This window comes from Ambystoma mexicanum, chromosome 2p, assembly GCF_040938575.1.
Source record: "Ambystoma mexicanum isolate Mex_15411 chromosome 2p, UKY_AmexF1_1, whole genome shotgun sequence".
NCBI lineage: Eukaryota > Metazoa > Chordata > Amphibia > Caudata > Ambystomatidae > Ambystoma > Ambystoma mexicanum.
Window position 1 is genome coordinate 197,500,433 of NC_090923.1, and position 20,619 is coordinate 197,521,051.

Below are 20,619 nucleotides of genomic sequence, written 5' to 3' on the forward strand. Positions count from 1 at the left end.
AGCAAAAATGTGTCTGCCACTTTAGTAGTTTGCTTTCTACAGTCTGGCTTTTGTGCTACCAACATTTGAAAAGTATGATAGCCCCCATTATGTAGATTTTTGTAGAGATGAGGTAGCTTATAAAGTGATCCTTTCAGAGTAGGGAAAATTAATTGACAATATATCACCTTTCACAACCAGGCTGGCAAGGAAGGTAAAAGAGAATGCTATTATAAAAGACAGCTGGTATGATAAAGAATGAAGAGAAGCAAAGTAAAAAGAGATCTGTATAGCCACGGGCAATGCTGTAGGTAAGGTTTCACTCCGCCTTCCGAGATACGATTATAAAAAGCTACTCTTGAAGGAAAAGGAGACCCATGTTAAGGCTAAGTGGACACAACTCACCCAAGCAAACCTAGATGGTGATGCTATAACATATGGGAAAATGATAGCAGGAAAATAATTATATGGAGACACTACCCTGCATTGTTATATCCCGACAGTGGCATGGCAGGGCTGTTTAGCAGGCTCCCAGATAATCGAACAAACCAGTACAATTTAGACAACCAGACCTGTGAAGAGTCCATTCTGGAGGGCCAATTTTAGCTCTAAATAGAAGAGGTCTGTAAAGGTAGGAGTTCCCAAAAAAAGTGGTAAGGCTCCAAGACCAGATGAGATACCGATTGATTTGTATAAAGATGAGATGGGTATCTGTGGAACAATTTTATGCAAACTTTTTAATGCTGTTATAGAGCTTAAAATGTCACCTACTACGTGGCACCATGCTGTAATAGTCCCTATCTAGAGAAAGGGGGGGGCAGGTACTCACTCGCCAATTACAGACTAATCTCAATCTTGCATAGTGCCGGGAAGGTATTCGCCAAAGCTATTCTATGCAACCTGCAAACTTGGGCAGATGGAAACGGCATTATAAGTAATTTACATGACGGATTCCAAAAGCATAAAAGTACCCAGGATCAGAGTTTCAGACTGTTTCTACTGATCCAAAAGTATACTGTACTCAAACCGGATGAATCTGTATGCTGTATTTGTGAACCTTAGGACCGCCTTGCCTTTGATGTGGTCCCCAGAAACACCCTCTGGCAAGTCATGCAAAAAATAAAAATTCCTTACCACTTAATTGCAACTATCTAGGAGATTTACCACAACAGCTAAGCAATGGTACGTCACGGGTTGGCCAGAGAGACAATTGCATGTTTCGATGTGGGTAGGGGCGTGAGACAAGGCTGCGTCCTTGCTCTGATCTTATTTTGTATATAGGTAGAGGACATTATCATCTCTTTAATCAAGAATAGTATGGATTGCCCAAGGATGGACCCAGTTACATACCTAGTACTTTTCTATGTGGATAACGCGTTACTGCTGTCCACAACCCCCACAAGGCCTAAAAACCTCACTGGCCATTTTACTGGCAAAATGTGATGAAGTGTGTGAACCTGAAGATCATGGTAATTGAACCGCAATTCGCAAAAACCTGTAAAGTGAATATCTCAGTGGCAGGGTGCACTCTAGAACAAGTTTCATTTTACGACTACTTAGGAATCAGATTTAGTGAAAGTGATCACTGGACTGCACAAATTGAAAAAGGCCTGCACCATTATGGGGAAGTATGGCGGAGCTGCAAGATTGTCTGCAACGGGGACTGGTGAGGGGCAGCTCCCCCGGAATTTAACTTTTTCGGAAGCAAGGGATTCCGGTTGCCCTTTATGGTGCTCAGCTTTGGGGGTATACCAACACATTAAGTTTAAACAGAGAAGAGAACAAATTCTTGAAGTTGCTTTTACAGCTCCCCACATGTAGACCTAATGTCCCACTACATTTGGCACTTGATCTACATCCAGTTGATGAACACGCTTCAATAGCCCCAATAGTATACTGGATAAGGCTATCGAGTACAGTAGGGCTGGGCAAATACAGAGACACACTAAAGCACTTCCTGAGCCTGTAGTGGGGTGAAAGCACTGCTTGGGTGAAGCATAATAAAACACCTTTTCTCAGTTTGAACCCAGCTTGCGAACAGCACTGCATAGAGAGCCTTAAATAGAACCAAGAAAGTAGCCACTGTCCTGATCAGGACAAAATGATGAGAGGTGCATAAACTGAAAATAGGACCAGATTACCTAGGTCATAAAAGGGTGTTCGGTACAGACAGCTACATCAACTTGGTACATTTCATCTCTGTACATCAGCTTTAGACTCGGGTCTTTGCAGCTGGCTGTTTCCACACAATTTTAGGAGCAGAGTGGTTTGCCTACGTGCCCATCATCATGTGCTTTGTGCGAGGAGTCATTAATTAATTTTATGTTTATTTTTCACAAGCTGAGAGTGCAACATCTTTGCCCTTTGCTGAGGGGGGTGGAGATTTGCACAACCACTGACACTCTGGAATTCTGTAAGGAGAGCACAAGTCCAAGCACAGTAACTTGCACTGCTCGTTATATTCACCAAGCGTGGCTTTGCAGAACGAAATAAACAGATTGTGTCAGTAACATGTACCTACCCGGCAGAAATAGACCATTTGGATGTGGCTGCGAGTATACTCTCCCCACCCAACATCTTTGAAAGTTAATTTGAGAATTTGACGCTGCTAGAATTTTATTTATATAGAATGTTGGTACTTTTGTATTACTCAAATTCGGCGCATGGGATTTTAAGATCATGCCATCTGGAAATTTTAATAACACGAAAAATGTTATTCTTTTTTTCTAGGAATCTGTTCACTGGGCAATGGTACTTGGTGGGGCTGCGATTGTACTCTTCCCCACTTGATGTTTTTGAATGTTTTCTTGAGAGTCTGATGCTGCTGGAATTGTATCTACATTGAATTCTGGCCCTTTCATATTTCTCAAAATTCTGTGTGTGGTTTTCTATGATCATCTTGCCTGGAATTTGAATAACGCACATAATGTTATCTTTTTCTTTGTTTGTAATCAAATTTGTATGTGCTGCTTTTTACCTAATTTCTTGAACTACTATGTATGCGTTGCCTTTTCTGAACATTTATGGCATTGCGCCAAATAAGGTTTTACTGACTGACAAACTGTCTAAAATACAACTTTCTAAAAAATAAAGTACAGGACAATATAAATATATATGTTCCTGTTTCCTTTTCTTCAACATTATTGCAGTGTCAATAATAGGCTAAATCCGGGGAAATGCATTTCCTTTTTGCCAAATCTTCCGTGTGGGTTTTAATTTTGATCGAAATCTCAGCAGCGTCCTCAGTACTTTATCATTAATAAAACGCACTACGTGCAGTGTTACACAGCCCAGGTTTTGAGTTAACAAACTATAACCGTGTGTAGCATTAATAGTGAAGGCCCAATCTGCTGGATATAGTGCTGTTTTTATACGCCCTGGATTTGAATCAAAATCGCTAACCTGAGAAGCCCAATTCCACCAGAATTCCCGCGCAGTATTCCGCTAACTGATTTTTAGTAGTAATACATTTTTTATTCAACAGGTTAGCTAGATCACTATACAATACAACAAATTCATAATTGGATCTTGTATTTTCAGCAGTAAGAAGAGCAATTTCCAATTAGCTCTAACTTCCTGTGATTTTAGGCCCAATTCATAGTGCAGAAAGCCAATGGGGGTACAATCTGGTAATCACAGAGCTCTCCTCCATATCTGCGCCTCCAGTTTCTCTAACCTTTCCAAGGCCCAGAAGTGCAACATCTCGATGCCATACAAAAGCTTGGGCATGTTTTACCCTCATAGTAGTTAACTAGTGATACAATTGAAAATTTCCCATATTTGTTATATATCTTCCTTAACTGTCCAGCCAATATAATAGCTTTGTTTTCAAGAAAATTCCATAGATTGGACCGTACGGGTTTGCTCCGCATTGGGAATCCTAAGTATATTAAATGATCAGCCTTGGTTAAACCTTCTTTCTTTATAATACAAGAAAAGCTAGTAATCTTGTTTTATAATTGTAAATCGTAATATCTTTGTTTTTTGAGCGTTTATTTTCAAACCATTCTCAGATGTAAAGGCTGTGAGCACTCTTTGTAGACCCATGCATGTGCAGTCTAGTAGCATGAAATGCTCTGAATAAGACATCAACCTAAGTCGCTGTTCTCCTAACTTAGGTGCTACGAGTGAGGAATGCAGAAGAAAATCATCTAAATCGGCCACATATAGATTAAAGAGGCATGGAGCAAGTACACACCCCTGCCTCAAACCCAACGTGGTCTTGATTTTGTTAGATAGCGTTCGAGCCAAATCCAATTTTACTTGAATATTAGAATTCAAGTGAAGGCTACTTATTACTTTCAATAATCCCTCTGGAATTCTCCATTCTACCAGTTTTTTCCTTAGTCGACCCCGATTCACGAGATCAAAAGCTGATGTGAGATCCACTGAAACTGCATATATTGACTCTTATTTTCGTCTCCAAGCAAGATCTTGATTGCATTTTATCACGAAACCATTCAACACTGTTCCATGTCCACGTTGGAATCCGGTTTGGTATCTTTTATTTATACCTTTTTCCAACTCCCATGTTTCTAAATGGGATAATGCTAAGGACGCAAAAATTTTACTTACTTCGTTCATTAGCATTATCGGACGATAGTTCTTGGGGTATGATCTCAGTCCTGTCTTACGTATCGGTAAAACATAGGAGGTTTGCCATGACTGTGGATAAATATTTGTCAACAAAATGTGCTTACAAAATATATCCAGTATGACGGCCCAAACCTCTGGGGCGGTTTTAAAGAGTTTGTCAGCATATTAGGACATATTGTTCTAGATGAGCTGGCCTTTTTAATTCTCATCATGACATCATTGTTGTCAAATATTCTGCCACAAGCTGACTGAGCAGGATCAATATTTGTTTGAGGTTCTTTAGTAATTTGACCTGAGTTGGACTTCCCTCTGCCCCCCCCCACACCAAAATATTGGGCCCACTCTTGTTCAGAAATAGCATTAGCCATTACTGTTCCCTAGTTACTTTCAAAGCCATCCACCAGTAGCCAGAATTTGGTGGTATTTATATTCTTAAGGATAGTTAACATATTTTCACTATCGTGCTGCACCAGATGCCGCCTGTAGTATTTACACAGTTTTGAAATTCTTAACAGCCATTGACCAAGACTCACAGTCCATTGGTAGCATCCCCAGTCTTCTGATCTCCCAAGAATTTTATTTTTCCTATCCTTTATTTGCTGATCATAGTAATGCACATCCCTCTTTATCTTATTTTGTATGGGCGGCACTAGCTCATCAATTTAATTATGGAAACGCCCTGGATCAAATGTTTGCTATTTCCATTGATAGCTATTATTGGCTAAGACATTCTGTAGCTGCCTTGCCACCTTTGACATCCTGTGGCCAGTCCATTTAATTCTATTCTTTCCCGGGTTGACAGTTATCTCACAGGGTAGCGTAGTATGTTGCTCTTCGATAACCGATGAGGATCTATTATTATGCAGAGTTTCTGCCATTTATCAGTCTCCTTCAATATTGCCATTTAGCTGATGCAAGCCTAAAGAAGACGTACTTGACAGCAAAAATCTCCCATCCAACAATGTGTGGCACTGGTTAAAATACATGCACAAACTCTCACCTTACTCATCCTCCCATTTTAGATACCCACAGATATAATCACCTGGATGTTGAATGCTTCATTCTTCAAAACATTTTTGCAAATGATCTAGAAATCTGGGCCAATCCCTTGATGTTAGTATATATTAATCACTAGCAATATTCGCTGCTTACCCTCAATACTGAGTTTTATTTCCATACCCAAAGCACCAAATTGGATCGCCTTGCTTTTTCCAATAGATATGGCAGGGTCAAATTTGACCGCTGATAATAGCAAACCTCAGGGTTGACCCCTCTAGTAGATCTAGCCGATTGAGATGCCATAGAGAAGACATCAATAACTGGTTCCTTCAACATCCATGATTCCTGTGACAAAACAATATCAAAGACATGTAAGCTTTTACTTATGTGTCAAGTGATTGCACCCTTGAGAGTTCTAGGCAACTAGGGACAGAAAGGACCTTATTCCGAGTCATGCGGTCTGGTAAAAAAGTGCCGGTATCCGAGGACACCGGCACTTTACCAGACCGCTCGACTATGGAAGTGTCAGTGGGGCACCTGGGTTACCTCCAGCTAAAAGCTGGAGACAAGCCAGAAACCCTACAGGGTAAAAAAGCCCTTGTTACCGGTAACAATGGCAAATCCCCTCATGGAGTCCTATCGGACTCCATGAATGGGGATTAACACTGCTCTGCTGGCACCCGTAAGGCCACTGGACCGGGTGCCAGTAAAGCTAAGTACCAGATGCCGGTATCCTACTGGCTCTACCGCCAGGATACCGGCATACTCAGAATGAGCCCCAATGGCCTGCTAAAAAGGCTGATTCCATTGCCCTCTCTATGTCCAGATACAAGGCTTTTGCAATGCACAACCAGTCCTGTGAGGCAGTTTTGAGCTGCTGCTCATTTGTTTTATGACACACCTCTGTTTGAATGTCATCCCCTTAGTGTAAAGCCATTAGTAGTTTCTTAGAATGGGTTAAATATTTTGTTGGCTAAACATCAGGGGCTTTGTTATGATGTTTTATAGGGGGTCATTTCATAGCTGAGTTGTCTGGCCAATGACACCTCCCTTAATATGACGTCCTACACAATTTTTAATTTTTAAGTCCAATGTAACCAGATCTATGTGAGTGTCATCGATAAATTCCACTTGGGAAATGTATTTTGTTGAAATTGCTCTTAGGTTTGGAATCTCGGGAAATAGCAAAGGAATGTTAAATCTGCATTCATGTTGTGGTCTATTCTGTTGATGACACGCGACACACCTTTCATTTCACAATTCGTAATTTTCCCACCTCAGATACCCAGGGGTTTAGAAGGTTTGTCAGGGAGTATATCTGAGTATATCTGAGGAGATAGCACATCTTAACACAATGTATACATGTTTACCTGATTTTCTTCGGCCACCCAAGGCCGACTCCGCCTCTGGAGCCATCATGGCACCATTTGTGTCATTACCGTAGCTAATTCCCATAAAAGTCTCTGGCGGACCACTACCTTTTGGTACAGTCCTGAGAATTTCCCATGGGGCCCGTTCTACATTGTCTTCAATAAAAACTGTTGCTCCTTGTGCTGATGCTGTACCATTAGGGCTAAATCCTTCTGGAGTTTTCGCCCTAGCTCTTCGACTAAGTTTTTTGTATTACTCCATGCTTTACTTGTGGATTCTACATTGGAGTCGTTATCAATTCCATCAACCGGTATGACACCATCGACCAGGGAGGACACATCTGGCTCCAGATATACTAATGGGGAAACCAGTGTCCTGACCTCCAGTAATGTATTGGCCTTATTTTTAGCATTTACCGGCTGCGATTGATCTTCTTTACTTAGGGACCTTACATTTGTACAATGTGTAGAAATTTGAGTCAAAATTCTGAGAAATGCCCCCGAGACGCGTCTATTGGCACCCTTTAGTTTCATGTTCTTAGTTTTCTTTTCCTGATGTTTGTCTGCCGTTTCATGCCCAGTAACTTGATTTAACATTTAGTGACTCTGGCTTTTGGAATATTCTCAGGACTATCACAAACAGAGGGTTCAATTATAATGGTATTAATGGGGGTTTCCCCTTCTTTTCCATGCTCTTTAAGGCCCGTTTCACTCAGATCTCCCACAGCCATACCAAAGTCATCCACACCCAATGTTATGTTCCTCTTAAATATGGGAGAGTTGGGGGTCCGAGGTAAGAACCTTTTCCCCACCCCATATGATTCTCTGATGTCTTACATGTAGGTTTAAATCGCTCAGAGTTCTTCCGCCTTGGAAATAATATCCAATTTCTTCGACACCGTTTCCGGGATCACTGTTTGTTTCTTCACCTCCATCTTGATGTTTTCATAAAGGCATACAAATGAGGATAATACGTAATACAATGTGTGCTGAACAGTTGAATTAGACCCTTAACTAGAAGTCATTTAATTTGCTCCTGCTAAAGGAGCCCGGTGTAGATCTTAAAGAGCTAAAACCGATCAGCAGACTCTTCCTCCGGCCAAGTAGGTGGCGTGTCCGGTGTTGGCTACCTCACATTGCCCTCAATCACATCATCGTGCATATGTTCCAGACTTAAAAGGTCCACATCTGAAATGGACTGCCTTCTTGCTGTACTTATGTGTAGATTCTCATTCGCTTTATTCAGAGTATTAAAGAAAGCTGTGATCTTGGTCTTCCTGTATTTTTTGTCTGGTTGTGCTGTCGTTAAAGCCTGGGGTGGGGCTAGTAAACCCACACCTGACAATGCAAGATAGTGAGACACCCCAGGAGAGTAGGAAACAGAGAGTGAGACTGAAAGTAAAACCGAGAAACTCTACATCTGCATGTGATATGCTGGGGACAACTAGTCCTGTAAAAGTGTGGTAATCAATGTTGTTCTTCTGATGACAGGAAGCTGGGTATTTTGTTTCTTAGCTTTTTGTTAAAATGAGCATACCCATTGTATAACACTTACATGTCTCAGGACTTGAGGATCTAATTGAATCCTAGCCTACTGAGCACTCGACTTCTAGCAAGTGTCCCCTGCTCTTGATAAGTTGGTACTGGATGATAGTTTAGTGTTGATGACAAGAAATACACTCTTCAGGTTTGGATTTGTTTGACTGCTTGCTGCTTCTGTCTTCATTAAGTAAAAGTAATGGAATACCTTACTCTTTAATTGTGGACTAGTACGACCGTTTCTTAGAATCTTGTTAGGGAGATGTTTGCACAACCCTCCGATGAGCGTTGTGGAACCATCAAAGAGAAGGGAGAATAGTATTCCCCACCAAAAGGAAATGCCATATTCTCTAATGGAGTAGCTATGGCAGAGTGTTCAGGCTTAACTCAAGAGAGGGAAAAGGCTTGTAGTGAGGTACATTTATTCCACACAGTTAAACCAAAGAAAACACAATGCTGGTATACTGAAAAATATACACTTTTGATAAATCCCAGATATATATGTATAGATATGGTCAAATAAGTATGTAGGTTAAAACATAACACACATAGTAAGACATTGGCCCTCATTACGAGCATGGCGGTTTGGGAAGTACGGTACCGGTAAGCATGCCGGTACCGTACTTCCCGGACCACCATACTGTGGGCTCTGCTCGCGGGAACCGTCTCACCCGCCAGGTTTTTCCTGGCGGGTGTAACGGCACCTGCGAGCAGAGCACGTCGGATGCACCAGCACATGCAGAGTTGTGCCGGTCAATCGAGGTCCCCATCCCCATTAAGCCCTATGGGGCAGAATGGGGATGAGGAGGCCCTTGATTCCGGCACCCGCAAATGGGCAAGTACGGGGTCCGCCTAACTCGGTTCTTGCCCATTCACGGGTGCCGGAAACAAATGCAACTGCCGTTTTTAAAAGCATGGCTACCGCCAGAGTTGTAATGAGGGCCATTGTGCATGTATAAAATCAGTAGTAGTCAACTATCAAAACTACATGTGCTGCCCACTGCCTGGCGGTAGTCATAACCCAGGACTAACGAGTTGGAAGAAAATGGGAACTCTAGAAAATTAATTACAGATTAGTACCTTCATCTGCAGACCTCTGTATGCCAACATAGTCCCGTTAATTACTAACTCTTTAGTACAGGGTAACATAATGATACAAATGCACACTGTACTTGAAATATAGTACCTCGATGGAAGAAACAGGTTAGTACTTTAGAATGACACCCAGCAATATGCTTAGATATCTTACAGTTAGCCGTCAGTTAAGATGGATTTCCAAAATCATTCCTGGTGGTAAGATGTTGTGAGGCCACCCTATTTATGCTAAACAGTGAATTTATTACAGGTATGCCGTTGCAGAAATAACATGCCAGTCATTCTGTTTACTGGCATGTTTCCACACGGCATACCACAAGTTTGCCAGTGGGGGCCCTAATTTACCTCCAGCCAAGAGCTGGAAGTCAGAACCCCAGCGGCAAAAAAACAGATGGTATTAATGGTGCCGGTAATACTGGCAATTCCCCCACGGAGTCCTATTCGACTCCATGAAATGGGGATTAACCACCCTTATTGACACTTGGAATCTGCTGGTAATTCCAAAAGTGCTGGTAACGGTAATTGTGTTTGGTGGTATCCTGCCGGATTTTCAGGCGGGATACCACCAAACATGTAATGAGGCCCACTGAGGGGTTAGCCTGCAATGATGCAGTGGGCTGTAGTGTTACTTTGGAAAGTTTTTAAAAGTGAAAACAATATTTACCTACATTCAGGTAAGGACCCACCTCGATCTTATTCACCAGGTAAGAACTAGTAAAGGATCTCTGGTTCGACAACGAGAGGCTAGGTCAGAGGGAGTTGGGAGTTGAGCACTTTATGCCCAATGTTACCCTAAGCAGGACTGGGGGACAGAAACGCGTATATTAACTTACCCCGCTGACTCCAATTCTTAAAATACCACTGCAAGTCTTCCAGAATCTGCCAGGTACACAATCCTCTGCGCTTTATTCTGATGAGGAAGTCCCAGGGGTTGCGTGTGCAAAGGTCACTTTACATTTCGGGAGTCGGTTCCGTTGCATGGAAAAGGGTTCCAGCCAGCATCCAGAAGAAGACCCAAAATGAAGAAAGTTAAAGACTTATGAATTGCAAACCCTCTCAGTGCACCTCATAGGACTGAAGGAGTGTTCCAATGAAGGTCACCACGGACAGGTGATCGTACATCGGCGAAAACAGAAGCAGCCCCAGCATAGCTTCCCTTGGAGTGTGACAGCTGAAAATGGAGGGGCAGGAGACTTCTAGCACAAGCTGAAGATCCGCCAAGTTCCAAGAGACATAGGGCGTTACCGCCCAACTATCCAGCGATATTACCCCTGTATCACGGGTTGGGTGGTAACTGTAATTCCCCACTCGGTCCATTGGACCCAATGGAGAATTTTCGGCACAATTAGTGCGCGCTTATAGCAACCGAAAATCGGCTTTAAGTCGGCGCATTCACCACCAGCTTGGAGCTGGGCGTAAAAGCAGCCAGACTCATGTTTTGGCGTACCCTTAAATTTAGTGGTAACAGTGTTACCGCCACATTTAAGGGATACCGTCAAACTTGTGATGGAAAATGTGCAAGGGAAGTAAATCATAAGGCTTTACTGACCTCCCAAAAAATCAGAACATAGTTAAAAACAAGCAAAAAGAAAGGGGCTCGTAAATTTCTATGCAAGGAAAAGCTGAAAGAAAATCTTTCCTAATGACTTTTATCACCAGACTCATTTTACTCCTACACAAATCGGTACGCTAATAATTTAGAGTTAATTAATGTAACAGGGTACTTTTCATAGAGAGGGATGTAATGTAAGAATGTAAGAATACAGATACAATCAGAGGCGCTTGCTAACATTCTGGTCTTTGGCCTGAAACTCCCTGGAACCAAGAGAGGCGCAGGAAATACTTCAGAATCACTTATGATAAGATATGGCATTTATAACACGCCTATACATCAGTGTTTCAAGGTGCGACACAGCAAAGGGGGATATGGACAGGGGAAGGGGTAAAGTACGGGGTGTGATAGATATAATAAATAAAGGTTTATACTCAATCCGTCGGGAAAAAAACATCAACATACCAAACAATCTAATGCAAACCATCGTGTGCCAAAGCATCGACATGCTATCTTTAACATGTAAAAGTGCATTCCCATCGAAACCAGTCCATAGAAATAATAAATGGACTTGTTTCAATGGAAATGCACTTTTACATGTAAGAAATAGCATTTAAATGTTTTTTTTGTAACCTTAAAACGTTACATGGATCTGTCCAGTGCTGACATTTCAGCACTGGCCAGCTCCTTGTAACGTGTTTATGTTTTTATGTATATTGAGGGGGTTCCCCCCAGTCTCCCTCCAACCCCCACACCCACCTCCCATCCCTAACCCTAATGTAATCCTTAATCTAGCCCTAGCCCCAACCCTAGCTCAAACCCTAACCCTAATCTAACTCTTAACCTAACCCTAGGCCCAACCCTAAACCTAACCCTAATCTAACCTTACCCTAACCCCTAACCCTAACCCTAAATCTAAACCTGGCCCCAACCCTAACCCTAATCTAACCATAGCCCCAACTCTAACCCTAATCTAACCCTTAATCTAACCCTAACCCCTAACCCTAATCCAATATAACATATTTCGATGGATCCATCGAATTATAGACAACGAAATGGTCATTCGATGGAATGGCATTTCGATGCTTATAATTTGATGGTTTGGTGTTAGATGCAATAGCATTCGACGGATTGACCAGATACCATAAATAAACAATAAGAGAAGTACGGCCAGCTGGTGGCAAGTGCAAGGGTAAGTGCAAACATCAGGTGTCAAGCGCTGGTAGGGGTCTGTAGGGATACAGAAAACAGTCCCCAGGTACGGGGTTGCCAGGAAGGCAGTGCAGGTGTGCAACTGGCGGGGGAGGGGACCAGGGCCCGAGATCAGAGGGTGGCCAGGTAACCAGTGCAGTTTCAGCCAGGTGTTCAGCAGGGGAGAGGAGAGGAGGGGAGAAAGCAGAATCAAAGAGGAAGGTTTTGAGATGCTTCCAGAACCGGAGATGGTTCTCCTCAAGTTTCAAGGAGGCAGGGAGGCTGTTCCAGAGGGAGGCTGCAGCCGAAGAAAGAGATCTGCCACCAACTTCTTGATTGGAGAAGCGACTGACCCTGAGGAAGTTGGAAGCCGATGAGCGAAGAGCTCGAGAGGGAAGATATTTACAAAGAGGGAGTAGAAGGTATTGAGGCCCCAGGCCCCAGAATGCCTTGTGGACAATGCAGAGGGTTTTTAACCTAATCCTCACAGCCAATGGGAGCCAGTGCAGAGATTTCAGTCCTGGAAATATACGATCCCTGGGCTTGAGGCCATGGACAAGTCTTGCAGTCCTGTTCTGGATAAATTGCACAGGGTGGAGAGAAGAAGCAGGAAGATTTAGAAAGAGGCTGTTGCAGTAGTCCAGCCTAGAGAGAACGAGAGCTCTGGAGACAGTGAGCTTCTGGGGGAAGGAGAGGAAGGGAATAATACCTCGGAGAAGGTGAGACTTCTTAGAGATGTCAGAGACGTGAGGAGAGAAGAAGAGTGTGGAGTTGAAGATGACCCCAAGGTTTTTAGCCTTGCGGGGGACTCAGGGAGAGGGCCAAGAGAGGCCGGCCAGAGTGACAGGAAAGGAGGCAGCAGGTGTACCGATGAGGAGAATCTCGGTCTTACTGGCATTGAGGCAGAGATCATTGGCGGCACACCACTCCTGGGTGGCAGACAGACAGTCAGAGTCGAGAGACAGGGAAGAGGTTGCTGAGGGTAGTCTGAAAATGAGCTGAGTGTCATCCGCATAGCACTGAAAGTTGGGGCAGAGAGCGGCAATGCGGTGTGCAAGAAGTGCCAGGTATTGATTGAACAGCCAGGGAGAGATGGTAGACCACTGGGGGACACCACAGGTAGAGATGGAGATAGAGGAATGGAAGGACCCAAGTTGGACCTCGGAGGGTCGATCAGAAAGAAATTAATTCAGACATGCCAGGGCCTGACCGGTGATACCCTGGCTATCACAGAGACGGTTGAGCAGGAAGGGATGGGTGACCATGTCAAAGGCAGAAGAGAGATCAAGTAAGAGGAGGACACAGGGGTTGTTGGAATCAAGGTTGGAGAGCAGGTCTTCATGGATGTTCAGGAGAGCAGTTTCCGTGCTTCTGGCAGCTCTGAATCCAGACTGATGGTCATGAAGACAACCAACAGATTCAGTGTGAAGATGGTCATGAAGACAACCAACAGATTCAGTGTGAAGATTAAGCTGGGAGATGGCCAGCTTTTCCAGGAGTTTGCCCAGGAATGGAGTGATGGAGGTTGGGCGATAGTTAGATGGGCAGGACGGTTCGGCAGAGGGTTTCTTAAGAAGAGGGTGTACAAGAGAGTGCTTCAGGGGGATGGGAAGACTCCCTTAGTGAAGGAGTGGTTGCAGAAATCAGCCAGAGCTGGAGCCAGGGAGTCAATGTGGTCCATGGTGGTTTTGGAGGAGCAGGGATAAACCTGTTTTGATGCGACTTTCATAGATCAGACTTGTCTAGAAACCTTGTCAGGGGAGAACAGCGGAAAAGCAGAGAAGGAGGGAGGAAGGGTGGCCGAAGAAGGGCCAGGGGAAGAGCAGGGGGAGTAGAGTGGGAAGGGTGAGAGGAAGAGCAAGAGGACAAGATGTCCTGAGTCTTGGAGATGAAATGAGAATCCCGAGCCGTACAGAGGGCCTGGGATGGGACAGGAGAGATAGAGACTGCAGCAGGATTGGCCAGTTCCTTGCAGATTTTAAAGAGTTCTGCCGAGTTGTTAGATGCCGAAGACATGTGGGCTTGGATGTGAGCTCTCTTCTTGTTGCGGACATTGCCGGTATTGCCTTTGGAGAAGGTAGCAGGCCAGTTTGTCAGAGGATGGGATGAACCAGACGCACGCCATTTCTGTTCAGCCACCTGCACTTGCGTTTGAGGGTGACGAGGTCAGAGTCATACCCGGAATTGCACTTGGCGTTGGGCTTCAAGCAGATCCTCATGATAGGGGCAAGAACACCAAGAGTATCAGATATTGCAGAGTGGAGCATGGAAAGGGCTGTGTCAGGGTGTGAGTCAGCCAAAGGGGAGGGCTGGGGGGTGAGAAAGTGGCGGCGAAACCCTCAACTGACACACACTTCATGGGTCTGATAACCGAGAAGCTGGGTGGTAGTTCTGGCGTTGGCTTGGCCTGGGGGGTAGAGAGGGTGAGCTGGGAGGAAAGGAGAAGGGGATCACTCCAGGAGAGAGGAGTGGTGAGAGGGATGGAAAGGGGAAGCTCAGCACAGATTAGAACATCCAGTGTGTGCCCTGCAGAGTGAGTCGAGCCAGAGGGGAGAATAGAGAGTGAGAGATAGTTGCAGAGGTCGCAAAAGATACCAGAGGAAGGACAGGAAGCATCCAGGTGGATGTTAAAGTCTCCAAGAAGGAGGAGTTGAGTGGTTGAGACCAGGAGGGAAGAGGAAAGGTCCGCCCATTCAGAGAAGGAGATCAGATCAGGTGGCCGATGGATAGTAACCACAGTAAGGGAATGGTGAGGAGAGAGCAGACGAGGCATTCGAAAGAGGAGTAGGCCTGCGTGGGAATGACAGAGGCAGGAATACACTCGGGGGGGGGGGGGGGGGGGGAGATCAGGGCTACACCCCCTCCAAGACGGTTGGACCTGGGCGCAGAGAGGATCTTGCAGCCGTCAGGGAGGAGAGTGTCAAGGCTCGTGACAGAGCTGGCCGTGAACCATGTCTCAGTGAGAGCGAGGACATCGAGGTCTAGCTCCTCCAGGAGGTGGCAGATGTCAGAGGAGTGTTTGCTGGCTGAGCGAGAGTTGAGAGTGGCAATATGGAGGAGGTTGTCGTCCTTGAAAGACTTACGGAGAGGGGTGCAAATCAGAGGTGCCCCCTGCGGAGGTGTAGATGAGGAAGGAGGAGAGGGCAAGGTAACCAAGGAGGAGACAGCAGGGGAAAGTGAGAGGGAAGCCGTGGAGGGAAGAGAAGGGACGGCAGGAGAAGAAGGAAATTGATAAGGGGCGGGAAGCGTCTATTAAAGAGAAGATTGGCCTGAGGGCCTTGGACCAAGATGGTACCATTCAAGTAGACATTAATGATTACCTTAGAGGCGTGGAAGGAGACCAGGAGGGCCTCCCACCGGGTGCCACCATTAATGGGAGAGGAAGAGAAAGGAGAAAGCACAAAGACCAAATGAAGAGTCCATAGGACTGGCGAGAGAACGACAAAGAGAAAGTCGGGGAAGGTTTGCCTAGAGGCGGCACTGGTATAGGTGTCGGCGATAGTGAGGCCTGGGTTTGAGACCAGGAAATTAATTTTAAACTTCTTCCTATCAGATTTAGTGAGGAGAGAGGGATAGTCAATAGAGAAGCAGTTAGAAAAGGTAGGAGAGACAGAGAGCACCATAGAGTAGGTGGAGAAAGGAAAGAAGAAAAGGGAGGGTTGCGGGGAGAACACTAGGGATGGACACAGGGAGGGGCGCAGGCGGATGAGACGGGGAGAGATGAGACAATAGCGGGCAGTTGGACAAGACAGCGGTGCTCAGACAATGTAGATAGCTTGAAGAATGCTTACCTAAGAAGTCGAACCGCAAGATGGCACTACTATCAGTGTTTTAAAGAGGTTAGTTCAAATATTTCTCATACGAATTAATTGGACCCCTGATGTTAAGTATCTTGAATAACCCACCACCCCATGGCTTAGAGGCAAGTACCCACTGTAGTAATTCTTCTTTTCTAAGGTGGTTTAAAAGACGCTATCTCACAGGGACTTTGATCTGGATCAACAACAACCCAGACCACAAAGAGGAAGAATTTATCATCCATGGAGTGGACTCACGAGCCAGGAGATGTAGCAGGTAGCGAAGATGGATCCAGAAAGACGAGAAAACTTGGCCCAAGAAGTTGCTGTTGTCTTGACTGGCAAAATGTGACAGCATGCCAGCAGAAAGCTATCACAAAGAAGACAACAGTGGATGTGACCCAGAATAGCCCAGAGGAACAATAGAGGTAAAGAGTAGTGGTGTCCTGCAATCACTAAGGATAATGCAGTATCCTACAGCCAGGTACATGACTAAAGAAGTACTCTGGGAAGAAGATGGTAAAATGGCCTACTGCAGGGTTCCCAGCCCACCCAGTGTGAAGTAGGATGAGGACAGCCCACATCAAACATCCAGCAGCAGAAACGAACACCGGAAGACAGGGATGGGCACATGGACAGCCAGTACGGCGGGACCCTATTCTAAAATTGCAGCAACAAATGAATGGCAAAATTATCCAGCAGGTAAGTAAACCTACAGAAAACAGGATTTAAAGCAGGTTCGGGTATACCCTTGATACATCCAAAAGCTCATTAAGCAATCCACAGTCGCTCAATAAAGGGTTTGGTGGCACGCCAATTAGGTTGGCCAACAAAACCACCAAACACCCATGTCAGTCCACCCATCCTGCATGTGCATGGGTCAGTGACTAGTCTAAACCATCCCAACTGACTAAAGAGGGCAAAATCCATGTGTGCACAACCACCATTTGAGGGATGCCACATGGGTTTCCTAAACTAAATAATGCTCAAAATCAAAATGACCAAGAGCAGGACTTAAAAAGAAAAATCTATTAGTTACCCCAGTGGATAGCAATAAGGTACATTGGACTACTAATGTGGTAAATGGTCCTGACCCCTATGGATACCACAGGTACATTTCTGACTACCAGCCTACTCCCTAAAACACAGGTAGGTGATACAATCACCTGGGTCTAAATAGGCTTCTTAAAAAGCACCCCTCTCCTTCAAGCCACAAGCTCTCATAGGACTGTATACTAAAGGTTTGCAGTGGCAGGGGGCATTCAGTGGATTTCCCTTAGATGGCACAAGAGGTGAGAGTCCTTAAACCACAGGGGAAAAAGCAAACATTTTAGCAGATCCATAAAATGGAAAGTGGACCCAAAATGGAATTCTGCATTACATCCTGATTCACAATGTTAAACCATAGACAATGTGCCTTTAAGGTCTGCTGTAGTTGAATACCTTTTTGTTTAGCATGATGAGGATGAAGGTTTTAATTGAGAGGACGATGTTGGCTTCGGATTGACACTGTTTTTGATTCCTGGAATGATAAACCATTGCATTGGATAGGAACTGCTTGTGTGGCTCCCATATTCAATTAGAAGATGACCAATGGATTGCTTCCTCTTTGTTTTTAGGAGCACCAGGCCCATATCCGCCCCCTGTTGAGGGGAGCGGTGCCACAGCGCCACCGTCTCATTTGATGGATAAAGTGTCCGGATATGAAGGGATATCAACAGGAGGTAATGGTAAGTGCACATATGTAAATATGATTTATGTATGAGATTGGAAAGCACAGATTCTGCAACCATGAAACCAGGTCTGGCAACCATGAAACCACAAGTGCATTCTCCCTTCTTTCTGTCTATACCCACCCCCTGTAATGACTAAAATTGTCCATCTTTTGTATTTATTGGTTAAGATTAAATATTAAACAAGATAATGTTCTAATAAAATGATGTTTTAAAGATGATGTTCTAATAAAATGATGGTTTAAGTTCTCACTTGAAGATGCTATTATTCAGAATGCTTACTTTGGCTCAAGTCAATAATGTATAGCATTGTGAGGTCTTTTTACAGATGTTGTCTCTTTATGCACAGGTGAATAATGAAGCTTCCCAATATATTGGATTGCTTGACTTCCATCTGCTTTTTTCATTTGCGTATTGAAACTCTTTGGTTTGTGCGTGTTTGGATCATGGCCAAATGCCTTTTCTTTAAACTACCAATTACTTCCATTTAGGGTCCAAGGTTAATTATTGAATGTGAAGCTCTATGGACACAATGCAAGCAGTATTGATGTCAATGCATGGATGCCAGCTTCAGCTAGTGCCAATTAAGGAGCGTTTTAAGGTTGTATTTTATGTTCTGAATTTCTGCCTGACACAGAAGTCTCAAACCTGAAAAGTTCTCCATATTTCTAGCCCCACGTTTTCTCCAAGCAGCTTTTTTTGAAAAGTAAATAGTGGCAAAGGGTTTCTTTAGCAGACACAGGTAAATAATAACTAAATATATCACAGGGGAATGCCACCTTACACTGGCACTAGAAGAGTTGAGTGGCTCTGGCTCAGCACCAAGAGACACTGGCAACTAAAAGAGCTCTGAAGACCCAAAGCTACTTAATGTTGAACTACAAACAGAACAACCACTGAAACGGCTTGCACTACGCAGAGGGCTCTGCTGACAGCAAGTGCCCTTATGGAGTCCTGCAATCTTCTGTCACCGGCATAGGCGCAGAGGGCCTATAGCCCCATGGCCCAAGGGCTCCCCAGGCTTCAAAAAGAAACTATTTCTTTTTTAAATCTGAAGGGGCCCCCCCAGGTCATTGATGGAGGCCTCCCGCTCCTCTGATCTGCGCATGACGGGAACCAGAGCTGGTTCCTGCTGCATGGCGCACAGAGCTGAGGCCTGCCTGCAGAGGCGACTCTCATAGCAACGAATTGCAGAAAAAGGTAAGAACATTTTATTTTTTGTAAATGAGTGTGTATACGTGCATGCAAGGGTGCATATTAGGTTGTGTCTGTGAATAAATGAGTGTATGATATAGGTGTAGCTTGGTGTAGCACAAAATGTGGGTGCCATCTGTGAGCCATGCTGAGGGGCCCCCCACATCGACAACAAAGCAGGGGCCGCGTCACACTGCGGGACAGCCGGGACCACCACACATGCGCAATACGCAAGATGATCGTGCTGCTGCATTGGCATGCAGCGCACTGCACTAGGTGAAAGATATAAGTATGTGTTTTAATCAAACCCTAAATCGTAGAAAGAAGGGGCTGTGCCTGGCTCCAGGTACCCAAATGTGCCAGCCAACTGCTTCCATGCCAGTAATGATACCATGAGAAAATATGTTCATGCTGGCTCTGCCAGTATCCCCATGTACAAACATTGGGCCTCATTCCGAGTATGGCGGTAGGGGGTTAACCGTACCGGTAAGGATGCCAGTGCCGTTAACCCCCTACTGCCACATTCCGAGGTCCCTTAGCGGGTCCCACCAGGAAGGCTATTCTGACCAGCCATACTTAGCGACCCGTTAAGGGACCATGTAGCTAATAACGGGCCCCTTCCCCATTCCCATTGAGGGCTCAAATGGGAATGGGGAATGGTTTTCTGAATGGGGACTTACCGGGTCCTCCAAGGTTGGAATGGCCTGGTAAGTCCCCATTCAGAGACACCGGACGTGGATTTGGAGGCAGCCATGGTGCTAACAACAACATGGCTTTCTCCAAACCATGGTAAGAATGAAACCAATTGAAAACTGAGTCTCGAAAGCCAAGTTCAGCAAGAGAAGATAGAAGAATAGCATGTTCGACCGGGTCAAACGAGGCTGAGAAATTAAAGTACAAGAAGAGAAGAAAGTTTAGAGTAGCGAGAAGTGAGAAGTGAATTAGTGACACATGAGAGCAGTTTCTATAGCCTGTCATGGCCTGAAGGCCCACTGGAGAGGCAGTAGGATTGAGTGCAGCTTTATAAAAGGGAATAAACTATACCCTCTAGAAGCTTTGAGAGAAAAGGGAGAGGCTTTTTCAAAATATCAATTTATGAGGAATGCTTGAAGTGAGAGGGAACAGTGGAAGAGGAGAGGGATATTGACGAGGACAGTAAGAAAGGAAATAAGTGTTGATATATATTGTCTAAGATTGTGGGGTGCATTTAAAGGCCCTAAACAGAAATCTCTTTCACCTGAAAAGCCGCATTTAAACACTGCAATCCAAAAATGGCCTTGCTTTACTTTTATTTCACATAATGGGCACGTATTCCAACACTCCAACCACTTTGTTTTCCCTTTCATTTGGACAGCAGCCCTTTGAACACTGCAGATGAAAAACAGCTTGGCTTTTTCTATTGTTCATGTCAAATACTTGCTCAAAAAGGGGAAATCAAAGAATCCTGTGACCTGCAAAGACAGGATGTTAAACATTATAAGAAAAAAGCCTGCACACGTGTGAAAAGGAAAAAAAAACAGCTTTAAAAGCCACAGTGAAAAGCTAGCACTGCTCACACAGAAAATGTCAGGGAA

The 20,619-nt window shown here is 44.5% G+C and overlaps 1 protein-coding gene across 6 annotated transcripts in view; it reads left to right on the forward strand.

Moving 5' to 3' along the window:
* LOC138566340 (protein SSUH2 homolog) overlaps positions 1-20,619 on the forward strand; it is a 620,994-nt gene that overhangs the window by 326,975 nt on the left and 273,400 nt on the right. For all 6 annotated transcript variants that reach the window (XM_069643482.1, XM_069643483.1, XM_069643485.1 and 3 more), the window contains exon 3: positions 17,738-17,848. In XM_069643482.1, coding sequence (XP_069499583.1) covers positions 17,738-17,848 — 111 coding nt within the window. The remainder of the gene's footprint in view (positions 1-17,737; positions 17,849-20,619) is intronic.